The sequence below is a fragment of the Poecilia mexicana genome, unplaced genomic scaffold, assembly GCF_051168715.1.
Source record: "Poecilia mexicana isolate PSO_F unplaced genomic scaffold, ASM5116871v1 scaffold_22, whole genome shotgun sequence".
Lineage (NCBI taxonomy): Eukaryota > Metazoa > Chordata > Actinopteri > Cyprinodontiformes > Poeciliidae > Poecilia > Poecilia mexicana.
Genome location: NW_028263391.1, coordinates 22339220 through 22360475, shown reverse-complemented (window position 1 = coordinate 22360475; position 21256 = coordinate 22339220). Strand labels below are relative to the sequence as shown.

The window sequence follows — 21256 nt, the reverse complement described above, 5'->3', positions numbered from 1 at the left end:
CCCCTAAGAAAATCCAACAGCATTAGATTAATAAATACTTTATAGAAACCTGGATTTACAGCTTCAAGCTTCAGATGCTGAGTTGGTTGGTTCTGCAGGAGGAACAGTTTTTCTCTTTTCACTGATTGCATTATGGCTGCAATCATCAACCATAATGCAACTTTAAGGGTACAGAGTTAAAAAAACGAATCTTGGCATCTGATTACAGGGCAGAAGTTTGGCATTTAGCACTTTTTACATCATTGTAATTTTATGAGTTTGTACAGCTAAAGTTATATGGGGACTTTCAACGTAGGTTTTATGATAAGAGTTTTATTAGCTCACCTGCTCAGGGACTACAGATGGAAACTAGCTTAAGCTAAATCTTGTTCAAAGCATCTTTTATTAATGTTTTTAGCACATTGCCGCCTGTTTTAAATAAATGAAACTAATACAAAGGCCTACCAGCTAAATCTGCTCATTTTTTACCAACAAAACCAACTTCAACCACTTTTATAAAAACGCTTTATGCAACTTAATATTCAGTCCTGTAAAATATTAACAAACAGAATTAATTTTAGTCAAATTTGTAGTTTTTAGACTGAGCAAAAATGCAAATAGAAGCTAATTTAGAAAGTTTCCTGCATTTTAATGAAAATGCCACCACACTACAGCTGGATTCATAGGGAGAGTAAATTACATTCCCATAGACTCATTAGGCCACTTATGAAGACAGTTAGCTGCACTTCTTGTTTAAGAAAGTTATCCTGAAAAACACAATGTGGTCCGTCACATAAAATTCAATAAAATACACTCAGGTTTGAGGTTGCAATGTGACAAAATGTGGAAAAGTTGGGTGAACAAGAACACGATTGCAAGGCAATGAATAGACAGCATTCAGCTCAGTCAGGCTGATGTGTGGCTGACCTCTGCTGTGACTTTGCTGCATGCAGCAAAGATGAGATGACATCTTTGTCTCTTCAGCCTCATTTAAGCTGATTTTGCAGAGCGGTAACACTGCTCTGTTAACTTTAAGCCTGATTTATGACTGCTAAAGGTACAAAACCAGAAGAAAAGGAAAGAGAAAATCTTTATCAAGACTAAAAAAGGCTCAATTTAATCTGAACTCTTAAGGTCAGCTTTTTGTTTTCCCTTTAATTTCCTGCTGAAGTGTTTCACCTACCTTCAATCTCACAGCAAATTCAAAGACAGGATGTCACGGATAAAGAAGCAATCATCAGTCCAGGTAGAGCAGTCAGAGTGAAGCTCGAAAATATGTTTTTTTATTGCACACTTCATTTTTTATTTTTATTTTTTTGGGAGGGAAAGTGGGCAACAAAGAGTGGCAATACATGTTCAACAACCTCTGAATTTATTACCTTCAATAACAAAAGAAAACACACAAATAAAGGCTACTTCACATAAAAACAAACATAGTTCCCAGGTATTAGTGCACCACTATATGAATAAGGAACTAGCAGTTTACAGTCATGCTAGCATAGGCTTCTGAAAAACTTGTAACACTTTTAACTGCATATGCATCACAGTTATAAAAACGAGACAAAGTAAAATCCAGTGGGGGTAAACTGTTGAATCTTGTTAGCTCTTACTGTTAACCTGCAGTCTGACTGCACAGAGGAATGTTTGTTAAACAGAAGGAAAAGTCAACGATTGTTGGTAGGTGAACACATTTAAATGCCCCGAAAAGAACTGAGAACTGCGCCAGAGACGGCAGCAGTGTGCGAACGGCCGTTTCCTGCACACACTGTGGTCCAGTCAGACAGGAAGAAGAAGAAGAAGAAACGCTTCCTCAGTGGTGCAAACAGAAAACAGGAACTATTAATTCAAAGTTTAATGGTGGAAGGCCTTCCAGTTTAAAATATATTTACACATTACCCTGAAACATTTTTTATGAGATAAAGGGAAAGACAAAAATTAGCTCATTAATAATAAAAAGGTACAAAAATATATATTTTCCAAATCTGAGAGAAAAAGGCACTTTTATAACTGAAACACTTTAGGCAGTGATTTTAATACAAAGCGCAATTAAAATACGACTGAAAGAATTATTTATTTCAGCAATTCAAGGGGAAATTCACTTATTTTATAGATTAAAAACAGACCGATTTATTTCAAACTGTTATTTGTTTTAATTTGGATGATTATGGATTACAGCATAATCACTATAAAAAGTAATTTTCAAGGTAGAAAAGCATTGGCCGACGAGAATGAAGAATGCTGGCTTGGACTTATTAGAAAGTTGAGTGGAAGGAAAACCTGTGCTAGATCACAGGCAACAGCATGCTGCAAAAATATAAAATCTTACCAAGTATTTTGGTCTAGTTTCTAGTGCAAATGAACAGATTGTGATGAGTGCTGCAGTATAAGACAAACCTAATTTACAAGTAACTCATCAGCAAGAAGTCGGAGCTTGTTTTAAGTTGATAATTCCTTCAAAGAAAAAAAAACAGATTATTTCACTCATGAGAAAAATTATTTTAATAAGTTAAATAATCTACCAGAGGAAGTAGTAATTTTTCAAAAATTACTACTTTTTTGAGTGTGTTTTGACTCAAAACACACTCCTACATCTGGCTGAAAAGTTTAGCTTTGTCTTATTTAAAGTGTAATGAGATATTTGCTTTAAAAACTAGGCCAAAATACTTGGTAAAATTTTGTGTATTTGCAGTGCAGCTGCAGAATGAGTCACAACAGGTCATTTCCAAAGATGTTGATTGAGTACTGGGTGGCTATCCAAGTATATCAATAGAAAATTTAGTGGAAGGAAAAACAGTGTCAGGAAAATGCCCATTCAAGAGTTTGGAGGATATTCACAAGGACTTTGACTGAATGTGTTGAATTAGATTTTGGGCTAATTCAAAACGTAAAGTCTGAGAGTCTGAATGAAGAGTGAAGAGGCTCAGAATCCAGCCGTGTTGGAGTCCACTGGGTTTCTTCAAGTCAGCACAGGAGTTTACTTTTCTTCTGCTGTAACCATCAATATCAACACAATTAAATGGTTGACATTTGTCCCTTTGTGTCTAATCTATGTTAAATACGAATGTCCCTTTAATTTAATTACTGAAATAATCAATTCTTTCTATAATATTCTAATTTACTGAGATGCATCTGTATGTGCGTCACAAAAATCAGAAATTCTCTCTGATCTGAACAAAATGGACGGATTTGAGCTGAAGTCGCTTGATGTCGTACGGAAGAGGAAAAACAGTGAAAACCAATCAGACGAGTAAGTCTGACAACCCTACATTCATAAAAAAAGAAAACATAATTCTGCTGCCTGTAATCACATCTCTGCCTCTGCTTGCAAGTTTTAAAGCAGCTGATCCGTCTTCAGATCAAAGCAACAATCTGAATGTTAATTTCAGAGAGGAGAGACGTTAGCTCTGATGTTTCTGTTGTTTCGTTCTTGCTGAGACATAAAAGGAATCACCGCGTTTAATGGCATGGTTATTTTTGCAGTGAAGGAGGGGGGGAGGGGTAGAAAAGAGTGTAAAACAAAATAACTCCGGAGGTGCCATTTGTTGTGTTAAGGAATCAGGATTAATATCGTTAATCGTTTGGTTGAGTCAGTATCAATACCCCGAATTAGTGGAAAGAGGAGAAAAGCTGAGTGAACCCAGGGAGGGGAAATGAACAAGCAGTACTGGCGGCGCTTCAAATGGAAAAAAATAAAATAAAACTACCAGAAAAACAATAAGTGGCGGCCAGCTGAAAGCCAAACATTTTCCACTGAAAGTCTGAAACACTGAGCTTGTTTTGATCCCAGAGTACTTCATATTGGCACGGTGCACTGGTGTGTGTCTAAGCAGCATAGATGCTCCCAAACGGTCCAGCGGTAGTTGTTCCATCAGTAAGCTGAACGGGGAGAAGTGCTCGTCGAACAGACAACAGCTGGAGATAACCGCAACGCCGTCGTTCCCGCGGGAACAACAAAAATGGCCGGCTTTAGACCGTCTTCCATAAATCTGCTCAGTGTCAGCTGTAAATAACTCCCTTTTTTTTCCATAAATGTGTGCTGATGAGGCTTTCTGCCCGGCACGTTCACAGTAACTTTAATCCCTCTGAGATGACTAATGTGAAGTATTTTTTTAACAGATTGTGATGAGTGCTGCAGTAACTAATGGCAGGAGAAAAGCTTTATCTTCGGGGATTAGAGCGGCTCTTAAAAGTGGACACGTCCCAGTTAGAAAAGGCACCGCGTTTATGGTGGAAAATAACAAGAGCCAGGAAAAGTTTTACTGCATTTAACAGGATAAATATCCTGAACAACTTAGCTGAAAAGAAATAGCTTAAACTATTCAATTTAAAAGGAGCATTCAGTCCTCCTCGGTAGGTGGCACAAAATTTAGATTCAGTGTTTTTATTTTTATTTTTTTGGTTTGGACTCGATGCCAGCCTGAAATATAAAATTCCTCTTTATCTTCAACTTTGTAGCAAACACCTGAAGGTTTTGGGTCAAAAATGACTTGCTTGGAAATCTATCAAAAGAAAAGAAAAAAAAAAGTAACCCCTGATCATGATGCCACCACCACCATGCTTCACTGTGTGAATATTCATTTTGTGATGCTTGGTTGAGTTTTTTGGAGGAAATATTAGAAATGTGGCCCATAGATTATATTTTGATGAATCAGATCATAACATCAGCTTTCATATTTAATTTTAATCATGCTGTGATTTTTTTGCTGGAGGGAAAAATGGTTTTCACGAATAAAACAATCAGTTGTGGTTCTGGTACTTCCTGTGCTGCTGCTGGCTTCCTCAGAGCCAGATTGGCCTATTTTCAGCTAAACTGTACAGGATATCAGTCACATTAAAAGTGGAAAACACTGCGATGACTGAGAAAAGTCACCAAAATCAAACAATTTGACACTTTTGAGATCCACATTATGCAGCTTTTTAAGAGCCACCCCCGACTCACAACTGCAGACCCTGATATAAAAGCATGTAGCTTACGCTCTCCTTCATTTCCTGCAGGGTTCAGTGACACAGAAGGACAGGAGGACTAAGATTCGTCCAGGAAGGAGACGACTGGACGCAGCAGCAGTGCTGGAACCGAGCAGACAGCGTGACAGCAGCAGTGACCACCCCCCCACCGAACCGTGCGCTCTCCTCCGAGGTCAGGGGTGTCCAAACTTTTTGTCACATTTGACAAAATCTCAGTCAAAAACTTATAAACTTAAAATTGTTCATGTTTGCTGTATTAAAAGAAAGGAATCCAGTTTTCAACTTATTTTGGCTTCACTTGACCAAGTTAAATTTGTTTAGTTCTAAAAAAGTTTAGTTAGGAAAAACTAATACTTTGTGCCGCATTTAACATTTTGAGAAAATTATGTTGGTAATGGTTGATTTTACCCTGATTACAAATAAAATGTCTCCTTCTGCATCAACCACCTGAGCTGCACTGCAAAAACACAAAATCTTACCAAGTATTTTTGCAGTGTGGACAAACCAAATCTGTATTGTTCTTGAACAAAATCAGCCAAGAGCCACAAATGGCCCTCGAGCCTCACTTTGGACACCCCTGAGTTAGGTTGTGTGTGTGTGTGTGTGCGTGTGTGTGTGTGTGTGTGTGCGTGTGTCGGTGAGTAAAAGTCGTGGCCATACGCTGGTTTTAATCGTGTTAGTCCGTGAACCAGACCAGGGTAATAACATTCATGAAACAGGTTAAAAACACAAGACAAAATATCAGCAAGTTAGTAAAATTCTTACTAAGAATGTTTTATTAAAATAAATGCCAAGAGGTTAATAAGAAAAATAACAGCATACATCATGAAAACTAAATGCAAGCATGTAAAAATACTTATGACAAGGAAACTAATAAAGTCGCTAATGAGTTAAACAAGCTGGGAGTCGGCAAGAAAAACAAAAATCTAACAGAGAAGAAGGCAAAACTCCCCACAGGAGACAGGTTGAGATGGAGAAGAGGTGGTGGGAGGGCAGGGGGAGCTGTGGGTTTCATAAAAATTAAGAAAAAAAAACACTCAGAAACATGATTAATATACATATAAAATGAGATTAGAAAAATACATTATAAACCTGTAACAATGGCTGTTAATTACATTATCATACATGTAGTAGGCAGGCCAGAGAGAATACGGTAGGTATAGAGTCAACTTTCACCTGATGGACTTATCCAGCCTTTCACAATGACACAGCATGGTGGAACATTGCAGAGGGGATTTTCTTAATACTGTCAGATGCTGATTTGCCATCTCTTTCTCTACTTTAATATTGCATTTCAATTTAAAATCATAACACTGAAGTAGAAAACAAAAAAGGAAATCATAAAAATTCATTGACCTTTTGGTGTAACAGCGATGGAGAGAAAACAGACTGCCGACGGCTCTGTTGGATCCCAGAATTTCTCAATTTCATTTTTGTTTTTTTCACCTTTCAGCAATAAGCTGTCAGTCGTTTCAATAACTGGAAACTATCTGAGTGTGAAGCAGGTGCTTGTTTCATTACCCAGCGCTTCCTTTGTCCATTAGAAATCTCATTACTGTACTGATAGTTTGTTGTCAAATTGACATGGAGATATGTGGACCGGAGGACGCTGTTCAAACAAACACTTTCCCGTTCGGTTCCCTGAACGCTGCGTATTTTTCTCAGCTCATCATCAGAGCGTCTCCTGGCAGACTAATTGGTTGCTAATGGCAGTTCAATTTGTTCAAGATACAAAGTAAAACCAAAAAAAAAAGAGACAATAATTCATATCATCAATAAAACCTAAATTAAAAGACAAGATCTGCTCGTACAGCAGAGTAAAGGGCCATCAAGTGAAGGAAAAGGAAAACTTAAAATCATTTTCAGGAAGACGAAAACCATGGCACATATTGTAGCTGGTCAAAACGACTGCTATTCTTTTTGCATAGAGTAACTTGGGCGGCGCCGCGGTGCGGCGGCGGAGGCCCAGCTCGTCTTTTTCCGAGCGTGTAACACTTGCCGTTCCTCTCTGCGCCATCTTAGTGGGTACTGGATATCCTTTTTTTTTTTTTTTTCCTTTAATTCGTTTTATTTTAAAACACAACTGGAATACTAAAAAACAGAAACCACTGTTGATAAGGCACTTTGATTTGATCCTGTCCCGCTCTGATCTCCCATGGTTCTGACTGCTCTAGTCTTTCCTTTTTCCAATTAGATTCCAGGCAACTTTTTCTCACCCACTCGCCTTCAGTTTTCCTCCGTCGGAAACATTTTTTTATTAATTTTTTTTATTATTATTTTATAACTGCAAGTAAAGTATCAAAAGCTAAAATTGCCAAAAATAGATTGATTTTTTCTCATCTCCAGCACCCTGTAAAATTATCTATTTTTTGTTCTCATCTGTGTTTTTATATGCATTGACAGATATCTACATTTTTATATATTTATATATATTTATAGATATATATATAAGACGTATGTATAAAGCAATTTGAACAGGCAGGCATGGCTTTCACATCCTATTTTTTCTTGAGATTTAAACAAAGGATCGTGGGCTCAGAAGCTGGACTACCATCAGAGGGAGGTGTGACACATTGTGGATGCACTTATGGATGGTTTGGCATATGTTAGGTTTCATTAGTAAAATAATTAAAAGAATAATATGCAGAAAGGTCAGGATTATGTCGACCTCATGCCCCAACTTACACACACATAACACAGAGGACAAAAATGAAAACTAAACGGAAAAAAAGGAGAAAACAAATCCACTGTAGTAGGAATAAATCTGCAGAAATTGGCCAAAAAAAACAACAACAAAAACAATAAACCTCTTGCTTGTCATGAGTGTCTTCTCCCCTGGCACTTCACTATAATCGAGTAGCATGTAATTTTAGTGTTAATTGCCTGTTTTGACCTCAGGAAAATAAGAACAAATAAAACTGAGCAGGAAGGGGTAAAACTCCTGTTCCAGCTGAAGGCAGGCACCCAAACTAAAAATCACAAAGAGAGCCCTCTGCCAAACAGATGCATAACTGCAGATATATTAGTCACTGAAAACCCTTTGGCTAAATACGCACACAATACTTTTTTCTGTTTTAATCTTTGTGATCACAGCTCAGCTAACTCATCGAGATATTCTTCTAAATACATCAGGCACTGGATAGTGGATGTAGTGTGGATGGGGCCCACGTCCCCGAAGCCTCACCCCACTTTCGTTGTAGTATTAATTAAAAACACACACTCACACACACACACACACACACACAGACCCATCAACCCAAGCTAACCCCTCCCATCACGCCTTTCGTTTTCATCCTCAAACGCTAAAACTCTGTTCTGACTTCCAGAGATAACCACCTGCTTTGTTTCAGTGACTGAAGCTAATTAGTTCAATCTGAACTGAAAAATTAAACACAATAAAAGTGAAAAAAAAAAAAGAAAAAAGAAAAGCATTAAATCAAGACAGGAAAAAAAACATAAATCATAAAAAAAGCTCTTTTTGCAATCATTTTAGCCATGCTTTAAAAAAAATAAACAGACAGGAAGCCATTTAGAGGGGCACACCCAGAATGTGTCAGCTCATAATTACAAGCTCAACAACTGAAATACATGTTGGGGGGGTTTGATAAAAAAATGACAGAAATTAAACACGTTAATGCAAGTGAACGTTCCCGTTCCTTCTGTTTCTTTCTCCGCTGCGGCAGACGGGGGTCTGAGGGGCGGGCGGGGCAGGTGGGGTGTTGCTAAAGGAAAGTTTGGGGCAATTTGTGGGTGATCCCTCCAAAACCAAAACGATCTGCGTCTCAGACTGGAGATGGAGAGCGAGTGAGGTCACCTAATCAGAGTAATTAAAGGCGGGTGGGTTCGGGGGTTCTTTATTGCTTTATAATTCAGTGCAGATTCATGAGTAATACCACAGACGGATCCGCCCGGTGCGTGATTCATGAGGAAAAAGAAAGAGAACGAATGGGAACTAACTAATGAACAGAGGAAAAAAAAATAAAATGAATAATCCACAGCTGTGTTGGGTTTTTTTTGTTGTGTTTCAGTGAAGAGTCTGCGTTGGTTTCTATCTTTTTGTCAGAACGTGTTAGGGTAACTGTACGGGCAGGCGCCTCTCTCTCTGCCACTTGCGTCCGAGAGGCTAGCAAAAGGCAATTACCAGTTAACTGATCAGCAGGCAGGCTTGGGGCGGCTCGTCATTGGGTGAAGAGTTCAGAGGTCAGAAGGTCATGTGTTAGTTGCCGGTGGCGGCTAGGTGGTTAGAAACAAAAACAAAAACAAACAGAAACAAAAAAAGATAGAAAGGATATTAGTGTCAGCAAGAAGAGACTGGAATGACATCATTTTAACAATAAAATGAATGCAATCTCACATGTGGCCCCTCCCAACCCGCTGCTATGAGGTGAACCTAGCCTGAGAGTCATGATGCTGCTAAGCCACACCCCCTGATTCAGGTCGCTAGGCGGTCGGTTTAATTTAAGCGCACACTGCCCCCGAAACCACAAAACAGAAGCAAAGAAAAGCCGAACCAAAAAAAATTAAATAAATTAAAATAAAAAAAAGACAAAGAAATGAACAAAAATCTAGTGTTTTAGTGTCTTTCACAAACAGTGTGATTAGTGGTAAGCTGATCAAAGTAACTAAAGTTACGAGGTGCAATAAATAGAAGAATCAATGCTTTCTGATTCTCTCTCTCTTTATTTCGCAGTATATTTTTATAGAATATAAATATACACAAAACCATAAATACATTTGATATAAAATGTTCCAAATATAAAATGACAGTACCTCGTGTACAACTGAAATATCAAAAAAAAGAAAAAGTATTTAGCTTTTTTTTCTCAATATATTTGCAATACACTGCAGAGAACGCAAGCTACCTCAGCTAATGTCTGCGCGCGTCTATCTTTTCTAGAAAAATAATAAAGAAATTTAAATCCCGTAGGTGAAATGGTGGCTGGCAGCAGCGCAGCTACTCGTCTCTCAGATACAGGATAGAAAAGATCCCCTTTGTCTTTGCTCCTTATGAGGAGAGGAGATAAATGATGGATAGGAGCAAGCTTGCTCCCTTTTCTTTTCTTTTTTTTTGGCTCTAATTTCTCATCAGAGGAATGTCATTCTACACCTTAAACACTGCCTGCAAACTATTCATCTCTTTTAGCTTCACAGCTGCATGAACCGAATCTCTTAAGATCGTTTTTGCCTGAGCTTTGACTTAAACACACACTGTCACTGTTCAGTACTACATGTAAACAAAATGTGCATACCACACTCAACCATTTAGCAGGTGTGTGGATGTACAGGTGCATCTCAATACATTAGGATATCATTTATTTCAGTGATTCATCTAGCACACAAAGTGACATACTGTTTATTTATGTTCTTTTAACGAAACTGCTTACAGCTAATGAAAGCCCAACATTCAGTTTGAGCTTTCTGCTAAAGAAATTAGCTGCATTTCCATTGACAATATAATTGCGCAAGTTAACATTTTGAAATTAAATCCGACTGATGGAAATGCAGCAATTTTTAAATCTCCCGTTTTTTGATAAATTTGGCTCGAGGGTGAGATAAGTTTTTTTTTTTTTTGTCCGTATGGAAATTGGTTTATTTCACAAAACTGCAATGGAAACACTATTTACACGAGTCACATGACCGACAGCTGGATGTTGCCTCTGGCGCAAACGGGAACAAGGCGACAGGAAGTGGTACAGGGTCACAGTACGGCAGTTTTTAATGGACAAACTTATTCACGTGTGATTTTGTGTTTTTTGTTTAATGGAAACAACACAATGCGAGATAGTTTTTTAAATTTTCTTTTACATTAGCAGAATATTGACAAATGTTGTGCACATTTGCAATGGAAACGCAGTTAAAGACAGCAACCTACCATATTTTCATAAAGTTCAGTGGAAGAAAAAAACATTTGGTAGAATGAAAATCCCAAACAAGGCCGAAATAAAATACATACTCAGATTACGTGTGGCCTTAATATTTGCCTAGCAGATAGTCACTTTACTTATTTGAGGATAAGCCACAATAAGTAAAGCCAATAATAAAAAAATTGAATGGAAGGAAAAAGTGTGGTAAAAAACATGCTTAAGCAACACTTCCAAAAGAACCAAAACCTTTAGTCTCCATTTTACCACAGCAGGTAGTTTGCCAGCAAATTAATCTGGCCTAATCTCCAGATTACCCATGGACCCATGGAGCATCATCAACAGGAAGACACCAGACCCAACAGTGCAGACAAACTGAAGGCCAATATTAAAGCAACCTGGGCTTCCTGAACACCTCAGCAGAACCATGCTATGCTGCACTGGTGCAGTAAATCATGCAAAACACCAAGTATTGAGCCCCACACTGAATATACTATTACATGCTGTCAGTAGGCTCATATTTCTGTTTTAAAATGCTTAACATTCAAATGTTGGGGTTTTCATTAGCTGCAAGCGATAATCATCAACATCATCAGAAACCATGGCTGGGTGAAAAAACGATTTAGTGGATTAATCAAATTTATTTTTTTAACAACGCATTCCTTGGGTTTCCAGAGCGATGTCAGAGCTCCCAGGTCGGCCATCTTGTTTGACAATCGTGTTTTACAACTTCTATGTATTTGAAGTCTATTTAAGGGTCAGAGCCAGACTACGATTTTTACAGGAATAAAGTTGTAATATTGTGAGAATGAAGAAGTAGTTTATAGAGAAAACATAAAAAAATAAAATGATGAATGTTGAGCATCTTGTGAAGTTGTACTTTGGTATATGTTTTACATATAACACTTAATAGAAATATTAATCATTTAACATGTCAGCATCAAACTATTATCTGTAGCAGGACTTTGAAATTATCATGCAAACTGTCTGTTTTGAAGAAAAACAAATTGAGCTGGTCATGTCAGATAATTAAGCTTTTTTTCTTCATTAAAATTGTTTTGTAATTTTTTTTCCTAATAGAATTGCTAATATTATGACTAATTCTCATAAGTAAACAATAAACGGCCCAAATACTCTGTCATACGAGGTCACTGAAGGGACGATTGAGATAAGAGCCATTAACATCGTAAATCGGATCTGGTATTAAAACATCTGAGGTTTTATTTTATGCCATATTGCCCAGCGCTACCAGAAATAAACACTGGAAATGCGTCACTTTGTGTGTAATGGACCACTATAATAAAAGGCTTTAATTTTCTTACTAAAATAAATTATCTTTTCAACAATATTCTAATTTATTGAGATTCTCTGCATAGGGCAGGTAAGGTGGGAGAGGAAAACAAAAAAATAGTACAATACAGACAATGTACAAGTTTCTGACTAAGGCAGTGAGGCATAATAGGCATAATATTCATATAAATGCATCAGTCAATAGCAAAATGTAGCTAGGAGACTAAACTGACCTCTGTCAGCGGTCACAATCCTTTGGTAAGGATGGACCCGCGTGTCATGCCGTCTCACTTTAGTAGCCATTGCACCTAGATTGTAACAGGTCCACAAGGTTAGAAACCGTTCACTTTGAGGAAGGAAAAAACAGTCATCTTTTACAGTAACAACATTCACATTTCAACCATTAGGACTTATAATGCTTGGATTACACAATACAATTAACATAATACAGATTATGGTACATATACACAACACATATATCTTTTTTTTTTCTTTTTACAAGTAGAAAAACTTGGTAGCAAAAAAAATAATACATCTTTTTGGAGATTTGCTTTAAAAACTGTATAACTTAAGAACTAAACTTCCACAGTGCTCAGAGATATATGGGGTGGTAAGGAGTAGGGGGTGCTGGGCTGTCTACAGGAATAATGTGAATCTCCCCGTGGGACCCAGAAGGGAACCGAGAGAAATTTGTCTCTTTATTTTGAAAGGTGGGGAAATCCAATCCAGCTCTGATGGTAATTGAATCGTGGCAGACACCACCTGCCTCTCCACCTCTCCTTCATTTTCTCCTTCCAGCTTTTCACCATTTCTCTCCTGGTCAATCTGCTCACTGACGGCACAGCCAGTCATTTTCCACCTATATCTGTCAACACTGATTTTCCCCCTGCTGCAGAGGTTGACACGGCTTCATATGCATGACACAAACAAACTGTTTGCGTGTCGCAGGACGTGCAAGAGTTATTAAAAAAAGTGATGTGTGCAGGGATTAAAACGAAAACAGAAGGTCTCCCAGAGAAAGCGCCGCCATATGATTTGAGATCTAAATTCAACAAGATTGTTATTCTGAAACTGTTGCGACGAGTTGTGGTTGTGTGTTTACAGAGAATCTAAAAAGTCTACACACCTCTGGAAACAGGTTATGCTGCTTTTTAAGTAATGACACCAAAACAAATAATTTCACAACATTTTCCACCTTGAATGTGGCTTTACATCTTTCTAACACCTACAGTGTCGCCTTTACTCAGCTCCCTAAGTAGTTTCACAGAAACTCGCGCCTCGAGACATGTGAACAAAACAATGCACATGTTGGTATTGTTGGGGACTCATTTGGATCATCAGTGTTAAACGGCACCAAAAGAGAATTAAATAGACATTTGGCCCAGTGCTCTGTTTGCAATCAGTGAGATTGTTTCTGATACTTCCAAAGTTTCAAGCCTCTTGGATCAGAGCTGGAACGACCTCAAGGTAACAAGAGATATCCAGCTGAGGTCATTCATAACTCTCAGAACCTTTACGAAATGTTCTCAGTCACACTTCATCCACAAAGATAGCTGGTGGACAGTCATGTCAGAATATCCACCAGCCAAACCTACAGCTCACATCATCAAAAGAACATCATGTCCACAGTGAGGCATGATCATGGCTGCATTATGCTTTGGGCCTATTCTTCTTCATCTCGTGCTGAAAATTAGTCAAGGTAGAAGGAATTATGAAAAAGCCCAAATTCAAGTTAATGTTGGGACAAATTCAGTAACAGGAAGAGGAATTTCCACTTAAACCTGTGCTGTCCAAGATGAAAGCACAAAAAATTATTTCCACAAATAAACTTATTGTGCCTTTTTTATTGTGTCTGGTCAATAATAAACTAAATGTGCAAAACTTTATTGAAACGCACAAAGTAAGTAGTGTACAAGATCCAAAGCACACAAAGTGTTCTAATAAATATTAGAAAGGCACAGTGTTTCCTGATTTTTTGGGTTGACTGTGGGCTAAAATATTTCTTCCGCACTTTGGACATCCCGGCCTTACAGCACGGATCCAAATGAGCAAACGAAAAGCTTCAACAGAGGAGGACTGAAGTCTGGAACGGCCCAGTCCAAACACAGACCTGAAGAAGGTTGTGCAAAGGAAATCTTCTCTCAATCTCACAGATTTGGAGCAGTTTTGCAAAGATGACAGAACAAATGTTGCCATGACTACACTTCAAAGCAAAAACACAGATCATAGCACTATAATAAAATTATTTCCATACTATAACTTACTATAATATGGAATAAATTATAGTATAATTCCAAACAGTTCATGGCCTGTTTTTCACTGAAATGATTGATCTGTGTCTCATTTTACCAGGGGTGTGTAAACTTTTTATATTCACCAAGCACAACTCTGAAGAAGCCGGCGACCTGCCAGTGCCTGGAAACAGAACTGCATAAAGCAGAGCCACATCCGTGAGAGTGTGTGAATGCGAGAGGTGTGTGTTGCTGAAGGCACCGATCGATAGTGTGAGTAAATAAAATGCACTAAGCTGGTGTAACCCTGCAAGTTAAAGAGAGAAAAGCCAGTCAGCTGTCCCTGCCTGTTCTACACGTTTCCCAGCGGCACCCATGATGCTTGGGTCAACTAAAAAAAAAAACACACACACAAAAAAAAAAAAAAAGCTGCCGGCATGTGATCTTAGAGACATTAGAGGAGTTTGTGTCAAACAGAGATCCGCACAAACTGACAGAGGCTCTTTTGTCTCAACCTGGGAGCAACATTCCAACAGTCCTTAGCACAACATATGCTGCACATGTCAGAATATTCAACACATGTCTCTTTGGTAGCAGATGTGTTGAGCTTTAAGCACCATTGAGAATAAGAATAATATGTGGAGCTAAATATTTAACTGTCCCTCCTGAGAGAAACTAAGGAGGATGTCAGGTAAAAAAGCGGAGAAAGCTCAAGTTTAACAGGGGTGAAGCTAAGACGATGTGAGGAAGGGAGGGGGAGAAAAAAGGGCATACTGGAGGAATTTAATGAACATCCCCAGTGGGAGCGAGAGAGGGACCGTCTCTAGGCATCAAGGCCTGCCCGCGGAGAACAGCGCGCAGAAATGATTTCAAAAGCTGCAGAAATCCGAGGGGATCTGCCGCCAGACTGAATATGCCTCCAGGCCAGTGCATGAAAAGGTTAGAGAGCAGGCTGCATGTATGAAAGTGTGTTTCTGTCAGTGTGCCTCACTTCATACTGAGGCATCTTCTGCTATAAACCTTGCAGAGAAGAGGCGATGTAAACCTGAGAGCGGATTTGTTTGGCCAGAGTGAAACTAAAAACAGTGAAATAAGCTCACTTTAGGAGTAAAAAGAGACTTCAACAGCCCAGCGTTCACACTGTAACGTCTGTCCCCCTTTCAGTATACTGCAGTGTCCGTATGAGCCATCACCAAGAGCTCCACCAGCACATCCACCCTATGAGTTTATCTGTTTTTCATCTTCAGGTGGACACAACATATTTACCTTTCAACAAGTCCTGACTGTGGCTCATGGTAGCTGCGTCCAGCACCCCGATTCCGGGGTAAAACAAGCTGCCCTCCTGTCCAGGCTGGCTAAAGTTGGCCGCTGTACCCGCTGCACCCAAGCTGCCCCAGGCTCTCTTACCTAGAACCCCACTGTGCTCGATGGGGTACTCCAGCAACGAGGTGGGTGCCAAGGCGTAGGGGTAATCATATGGGGTGGTGTAGATTAGTCCGCCGTCTGGTGTGGGAGGCACCAAGGTGGGGGTGCCATTGGGCAGCATAGCGGCCATCTGAGTGGGCCGGATGAGGTTCATGATGGGGGCCCCGGCCGGCGTCGGGGGCCGGAGTGCCGACGGAGGCAACACCTGACCCGCGGGGGCCGCTATGAGGCGGGGGCCCTGAGCGGCCGCCGCCGCTGCTGCAAGAGAGAACGCAAGGGGGGCTGCCATAAGCAAGAGAGCAAAGGACAGGAGCAGAAAGAAAGAAGGAAGACAAAGTGCAGCGTGGTCGGTCAATATCACAGATGGACAGAAAAAGGGTGGAAACACAGAGGAGGAAAAGAAAGGTGAATGGGAAGGAAGGGGGGGAGAGGACAAAAAGAGGAGAGGAGCAAAAAGGAAAATTAGTCCATGCAATGATCATGGTGGTGAACCACAAAAGCGACAGTCTGTTGCAAAAAACTTTAATCAATACAACAAATGAACACAGCCAAAAATAAAAAATGAATTAAACCCTCCCCACACCAAAACAGGAAAGGCACAAAATACAGCTGTGACCAACTGGAAGCTCCCCATCACCACAGCAGCTCCAACCTTAATGGGAACAGCACAGTGAGGTACAGACACACATGGCAACAGAGATGACTGCAGACGACACCGCTAAAAACAGCCACAGCAGAAACACTGTGGGCTCATCACACAAAGGCTGATATTGCAACATATTGCTGATCAATTCAATTTAAATGCATTGGTAGCAGTCAGCTTCTGTTGGGTGTGAAAAACATTTTTTAGCAGTTTTCTAAATAAATCAAGTGCTTCAGTGACTGCAGTTAGTGGCTTAGCTTAATGTAACGCAAAAAATAAACAAATAAATAAATAACTGCTTAAATTGATCAATTAAAATGCAAATTTCACAGATTGAAGGGCAAATGTGCAGAATAATTAACTCTAGAACCATCTGAAAGGAAAGCAGAGATCGCAAAGAATCAAAACATGCACAGGTTCTGGACTGGCTGGCGAAAAGCTCAGTGTTGATGAAACCTGGTGACTGACATGCAGAATCAAGCGGATGGAAACAAGTGAGGAGGAGGATGTACAGGGGCATGTCAAAAATTCTAAATATCATTAAAATGTTTGTTTATTTCAGTAATTCAATTCAAAAAGTGAATCCACTACAAGAGGAACACGTTTTGAGTGCTAATTCAGATGATTGCATCTTAGAGCTAATGAAAACCCATAATTAGATTTCAGAAAATTAGAATAAAAACAAGGCTTTTAATACAGTAATGTTGCTCTATTAAACAATGTCCATCTACTGCACTGTAAAAGATCTCAATACTTGGTCTGGCCTCATTTTGCATTAATTCACACCTTAAGAATAACTGCAAAACACTTGCTCAAGTTTCAAGGACTTAAAAATGCATAAAAAATATACAAAACCATAAAAATAGATTAACTTTTAATATTTAGCAACACTACAGAATCATGCATGGGGTGTGGATCTAGTCATGTGGTTTTTTTGTACTACAGTTTGTCCTTCCACTCAACTTTCTAATAATCTTGTTGGTTACCTTAATCCAGTTTATGTAGAGGTGGCATATCCCTGAATATTAATTTGGGGCTTTTATTTTTAATTATCAAAATCAACAGAAATAAACACTAGGAATTCATACATTTTGGCATAATGAATTGTTTAATGCATAATTTTCACTTTTAAAAAAAGAATTACTGAAATAAATGATGTTTTTGATGATATCCAATGTACGGAGATGTATTTATGGATAACAAAGGGCAGGACGAATGGATAAATGCTGAGAGGAAAGAAACATAAAACCAGAAATGGTCCTGGATGTAATTCAGAAAACAATCTGACTGTTCAGAAAGCTTGTTAATCGTCTGCTGTGGTCTAAGTTAATGTGGCAGCATGAAAACACTAAATCTTGTTACAAATTAATCTGCTGTTAGTTCACAAGTCAGATGAACTTCTGGCCTGGTTATATATGGTGTGTGTTATGAAGATATTAGCCATGTATGCTGCCTAACAGACCGATCAGTCGACTTACGTGTTTTGACATTGTTGTCTCTGTATGTCCCGTTGAGAATAGCCAGCTCCATCAGCTGCATCTTCTTCAAATTGTCTTCACCCTCGGCCTGAAAGAGACAACCAGACAAATATTTATACATACATATATATATATTTATTTATTTATATATTTCAGGAACAGACTTCAGACCTAATCCAAACTAGAGCTGAAACAAATGGTTATTTTAGCAATGGGTTACTCTATAAATTAATCTGATGATTAATCAATTAATCACATAAAAAAAAAAAACTGGCACATTCTGCATATTTTTCATTTAACCACTTAAGTCTTTTAGAAATATATTCATAGATTCAAATAAATAATTAAACTCTCTTTTAAAATAAGGAGACCATTTTAATGCCTTTAGTGAACGCTTAATCATTTGTAGCACAGGATGCATCTGCAGCTAAAAAATACTTCCAATACTACCTAGGGCTGATTTGTTAATTATTTTTTGGATTAATTTATTAGAAAAATGTGCTTAATAGGAGATTTGGAAAATGTATGTAGTTTTCACACAGTTTTGGCTTAATTATTGCTCTTAAGTCTGTTGTTCTTTGAGTCTGTATACCCCAGTTAACAATTAATCGATTATTAAATTAGCTGGCGATTATGTCAGTAATCGATTAATCACGATTAATCGTTTCAGTCTTAATCCCAACACAGTGAAGGAACCTACATGGCAGGCGGTTCTGTGCTCCCATGGAGCCGCTGAATCGCTTCAACACGACATGTTAATGTCCTCTACAAGCACTGCCTGGACAGGGCTTAGTCAAACACGGATGGGGATAAGCTAAAGTGCCGTTGTCATTCCAGAGTGGCTTGTTGTTGCTAAAATGCTGACAGAGACATTAAGTGTGAGAATGCATATTCATAATCCATATCAGAATGATAATTACTGTAATTTTCTTTGCTCCCTTGTGCGCAATCAAACTCGCAATAACCGCCCTAGCTAATGTCAGTCCTGTCAATTAATGTTTGGATAAATAAATACAAAAGCAGCAGCCACTGTCATTATTGCCAAATTAGGGAACTGAAATTATTCACGGAAAGCAATTAAGATAGCACCCTCCCACCCCCTCACCCTCCTCCTAACACCCATCTCTCCCTCCGTCACCTCAATCCCTCCCCCAGCACCTTGAAACTCCATTTCCCCTGGAGCTACCAGACACTCAATAACCATGACAACACAAAAGCCCCTGTAATTTCCCAGGTAGTGCATCATATTTAAGCTTGACTGGTATGCGAATCATTTTCCAAAGTGAGGAGAACAAAAGCGTTAGCGGCAAGTTTCACTAACCTCACTCCAACCTTAAGTAACTATCGATTTCATGGCTTTTTTGTATCTTTTTGCTAAACGCTTCAGTTCAAAAACACGGACTGGTTCCTCCACCATCTGCACACCGCATCTTCATGTGAACGCAACAGGACAAAATAAAAGGCAGCCGACTCCGTTCCTCTATTCAGTCTCAGAGCGGAGGGCCTCTTCGACAAATTGGTAGTTCAGCAACAGCGTGTCGCATTCAGAGGATGATGAGGAAAGAATGGATGTGGAGGGGGAAGAAAAGGAGGGCTCAGAGTTAAGCCCTCCCTCGAGACCCCTCGTCAACACAGCCACAGTGAGAGAGAGAGTGACAGAGGCTGGTCTCCCCTGACTAAATATAAGGCTGCAGAGCTGTGTACTGTTTAGTCCATCACACAACTTCCACTTAATAAAAGAATTCTGCCTTCATTTCCTCTGCAGACATCTGCCTGCTTTCTTTTTATAGGAGCACTTTAACAGGGGATCCAGAAGTTTCAGAAAGTCAACTTTAAGACTTTTTAAGGCCTTAAAAATCAACAGCTTGAATGAACTTTAAGACTGAAAAAACTATAAAATGTTGGGGATGATTTGGGGATCCCACGGGCTCATTAGAGCTGGCAACAACGAACACTGTTCACCCAGTTGGTGAGACATCCTCACTTACCCGTGATAGACAGGAAAAAAGTTAGCTAGCTAGAAATGGGTATATTAGCAGCACAGAACACACTGAAGATGCTTGTGTGCGCATTAAACCTGTGCAAGACAAAATTGTCTGGCAAGAAAAAATAAAGCTACATATGAGATTATATAGGGCAGCCAGGTGAAAATTTAAGACTTTTGATTAGGCTGAGCTACATTTCAAATGATTTTAAGGCCTTAATTTTAGATAAATTAAGTTAGGGCTTTTTATGGATGTTTAAAATTATACCCCACACATATGTAAGACAGATTTATACATCAAATGAGATAACAATGATTTACAATGATCCTAGTTAGATTGCATCTTTATAATATTTATTCACGAAAAAGTCCAGCGCACCTTGACCGCACCATTCTGTGTATCCTCTGAAAAGAGTCAGCAGTTGTTTGAAAGTAGGCCAGGCCAATGGAGAATAAGAAGTTACCATAAAAATTCTGAACAATATATTCATTGCTTTCACAAGTTGATTTTTTTGGGACTACATTTATCTTTGCCATGGTGATGTATAAAAAGCTGCATGAGAAGGATTATGGCAGGGAATCTGCTTTGCTCGGTATCAGCGAACACGAACCTGCTGCCCAATGGAAACGCAGAAAGAAACGGCAAACATCACGTTTTCATCTTTAAAGGGTTGTTGGAAGAAAAAACTGGAAAAAAAAAAAAAAAAAGAAGCTCGGCAGCAGAAATGTTAGAGAAGCTTATGTGCATCTGTGTGCATTTTATTGTGACAGACGTGCAGGTCTGCAGGGGTTAAACAGGCACACGCAAAAAAGATCCCAATCCAACCTGTTCTGTATAGGAGGCAACCTGCCTGTTGAGAGCAGAGAGACAAAATAGAGAGCAGAAAGGCGGGGAGCTCAGATGCTGCAGCTGGGATGAGGTGAGCGCTGCTCTGTGGAGAGGCTCAGCGCAGGGCAGGGGATGCAGCTTCATGTTCACTAAGAGTATGCTGGCAAAGCAAGACAATACTATTGGATTGAGCTCTTAGATCTGAAATACAATAATTTATGACGTGAAGTTATTAAACCAATAGTTCCTCTCTTATTTTAGGCCATACTTTTTCACACTTAAATTTCGAGTAATCCTTTTCGCCTATTTTTCAAATTTAACAGAAAAGCTTACAGTAAAACGCTCTTCGGATGATGGATGTGTAGATGGAAGGAAGCACAATAAGTAGGTGGATAGATGGATTATTGAACAAATTATTTTACAAATGAATGAATTGCTAAACGGATGTGCAGTCAAATGAATACATGAATGAAGGGACAAAAAAAAGAATAAATGTTAGACCATAAATTGCTTGATCAGTGATTTGAGTTCATATTGGGCCTAAAAAAATTCAACCCGACCCCAAAGTAAA

General features: G+C 39.0%; 1 protein-coding gene across 5 annotated transcripts in view; it reads right to left on the bottom strand.

The window, feature by feature from the left end:
* Nucleotides 1-1257: 1257 nt before the first annotated feature.
* qkia (QKI, KH domain containing, RNA binding a) overlaps nt 1258-21256 on the bottom strand; it is an 89813-nt gene continuing 69814 nt past the window's right edge. Inside the window, exons 5-8 of one of the 5 annotated variants that reach the window (XM_014994786.2) lie at nt 17873-17960; nt 15593-16033; nt 12329-12403; nt 1258-9177 (exon numbers count right to left, since the gene is read on the bottom strand). In XM_014994786.2, the coding sequence (XP_014850272.1) occupies nt 9161-9177; nt 12329-12403; nt 15593-16033; nt 17873-17960 (621 nt within the window). In that variant the 3' untranslated portion in view covers nt 1258-9160. Of the gene's footprint in view, nt 9178-9604; nt 12404-15592; nt 16034-17872; nt 17961-21256 lie in introns of those variants that run through there. The other 4 variants (XM_014994788.2, XM_014994787.2, XM_014994784.2 and 1 more) reach the window with 4 other exon arrangements.